Source organism: Eimeria acervulina, genomic scaffold (assembly GCF_000499425.1).
Source record: "Eimeria acervulina Houghton genomic scaffold, Eah_scaff3406, whole genome shotgun sequence".
Taxonomy (NCBI): domain Eukaryota; phylum Apicomplexa; class Conoidasida; order Eucoccidiorida; family Eimeriidae; genus Eimeria; species Eimeria acervulina.
The window spans coordinates 1-2,306 of record NW_013547401.1 but is presented as its reverse complement, the minus strand read 5'-3'; the positions used below and the strand labels follow the sequence as shown (position 1 = coordinate 2,306).

General features: G+C 40.4%; 2 protein-coding genes across 2 annotated transcripts; one reads left to right on the top strand and one right to left on the bottom strand.

The window, feature by feature from the left end:
* Positions 1 to 567: 567 nt before the first annotated feature.
* EAH_00068670 (UPF0101 protein CGI-137, putative) lies at positions 568 to 1,080 on the top strand (the record flags this gene model as incomplete). The annotated part of the gene is made up of 1 exon (XM_013392213.1): positions 568 to 1,080. One exon carries the CDS (start codon positions 568 to 570, stop codon positions 1,078 to 1,080), a length of 513 nt encoding a protein of 170 aa, XP_013247667.1.
* Positions 1,081 to 2,047: 967 nt separating this feature from the next.
* On the bottom strand, positions 2,048 to 2,176 carry EAH_00068660 (proteasome subunit alpha type 6, putative; the record flags this gene model as incomplete). The annotated part of the gene is made up of 1 exon (XM_013392212.1): positions 2,048 to 2,176. A coding segment is annotated over one exon (129 nt), but the record flags the coding sequence as incomplete, so codon positions are not given.
* Positions 2,177 to 2,306: the final 130 nt, after the last annotated feature.

Genomic DNA, 2,306 nt, shown 5'->3' with positions numbered 1-2,306 from the left:
ATATTACCGCTAAATTGCAGGGCATTGTCGTCTAAAAATAATTAACTTTCTGTAATTGCCGCTTGCTTGGCTTCGTTTCGATGCTGAAGGCGTCTTCCCATCAGCCTTCCTGCAGAGAAGTTCAGCTATTAGAGGCTCAGCGGAGAGGAAAAGACTTCATTTTGTTTGTTTGTTTTGAGTATTTCAACACAAATTCAACTGGATCGCCTCAGTAAGAAGGCTTTGTTCTTTTGATGCTGGCTTTTCAATTTCCTTAACCCTTTCCCCAGACTTCTGGCGTTGTCGTTTTGTTTGTCTGGCTGTCTGTCGACGTTGTTGCGACTCTAAACACTGATTAATGGGTATTTTTTAATCGATTACATCTAAAACAATCGAAATTTATGAATATTCCTTTGGAATACATGATTTTTTCGCCTTTCGTGTGTTAGGCCGTGCTGGGGCTGCTCGCATACTACTTCCTTCTGTTCCTTAGCCAGGCGTGAGTATTCAGCTTGTGCATTATTTTCAAGACTTGGGATTAAAATAGATGTTTAAACAGAAGAGAATTTTCAGTATTTGTTCCTGAAGATGCAGCGGAGACCAAACATATTGGTGACGGGTACACCTGGCGTGGGTAAGACAACTTTTAGTCAGCAGCTTGCAGAGGAGTTGGAGTTAGCGCATATAAATGTGGCGAAGTTAATAAGCGAAGAGGGTCTGTACAGTGAGTGGGATGATGAGTTAAAGTGCAGTGTGTTTGATGAAGATCGGGTTGCAGACAGGTTAGAAGAACTCTTACGAGAAGGCGGCAAACTTGTTGATTTTCATGCATGCAGCTTCATGCACCCTTCTTGGTTTGCTCTTGTAGTTGTTCTACGAGCAGAGACGCAAATCCTCTTCGATCGGCTTACCGCTCGTCAATACCCTCAGAAAAAGATAGATGAAAATATGCAAGCAGAGATTTTTCAGGTGCTCCTCGATGAAGCAAGAGAGACATTTGGTGAAGACAAAATCAAAGAATTACAAAATAATACAATCCAGCAGCTAAATGATAACGTAACAGCAGCAGCAGAGGCATACAACAACCTCTTCAGATCCTAACCACCCTAGACAATCATCACAAAGAAAAGGCAAACCCTAAACCCTAAACCCTAAACCCTAAACCCTAAACTCAACAGACGCGGAAAAGAGAGGCCTCTTCTTGCTGCTGCTGCTCTCCGCCGCACAAACAAATCAACTCTTCTTCTTTCCTGTTCTACACGCTGTCTATACACCTGAATCAATACCCATACCTCCACCTATATCACAACTCAGCTATATCTAAATTTCATAGTAAAGGCGGCTGCTGAAGCCGCATGCAGCAGCACCGTCTGCAGCAGCAGCAGCAGCAGCAGCTGCTGCTGCTATTTTCTAGGGACATCTGAAGGTCGTGCTGCAGTTGGTTGGTTATATTGGAGTGTACAGGCTGTTGATGAATGCGAAATGAAGAGTTTGAGGTGTCCGTACACCCGAAAACGTTGGGTTTTAGGAGCAAATATTTGCATGCGTTCATTCAGGTGTATGTACACTGGTGGTTTTGTTTCTTTAAAGATAATAACAACACATTTCGCAGTTCTTCTCTCTCTTAAACAACGGCTGACTGCCGCCTAAGAAGAAGAAGAATCGACGCCGCCGAGATATTCAAGTTGAGGTGTACATACACCCCACACCCCACACATCAGCCACATGCTCTTCAGGTGTACAACAACACTGGAAATGCTTTATGCTTGAAATAGCACATGCATGCATGCATGTATGCATGCATGCATGCAGGGTTTGTGTGTGTGCGTGTGTGTGTATTAGGGCTTGGTAGGTGTAGTGTTTGGAGTGCAAATATAATAATAACAACAATAACATAATAATAATGATGATAATAATAACAGCAATAATAATATTGTGCTTAAACTTATGATATATAATGCAAGCACAGTCTGTGCTGCATCCTTGTTAACTAGTCCTTTGAATTATTCTTTTGAGTTAATCTTTTTATTTATTCTTTTGAGTTAATCTTTTTAGTTGTTCTTTTTATTTAATCTTCTTCTGCTATTGCTGTTAGCTGCGCTTCAATCTCTTGATTTGATAACAGACGAAAATTGCGATTCGCTTTGGAGACGACGCCGACTTCAATTTCGTCAGCTTTCAGATCCGCAGCCAACACCTAAAACACAAAAACAAACAACAAAACAAATAAACATTTACTTCTTCTTCTCCTTCTTCTTCTTCTTTACTCTATACTTATAAATAAATAAATAAATATAAACAGAAATATAAATATATATATATATATA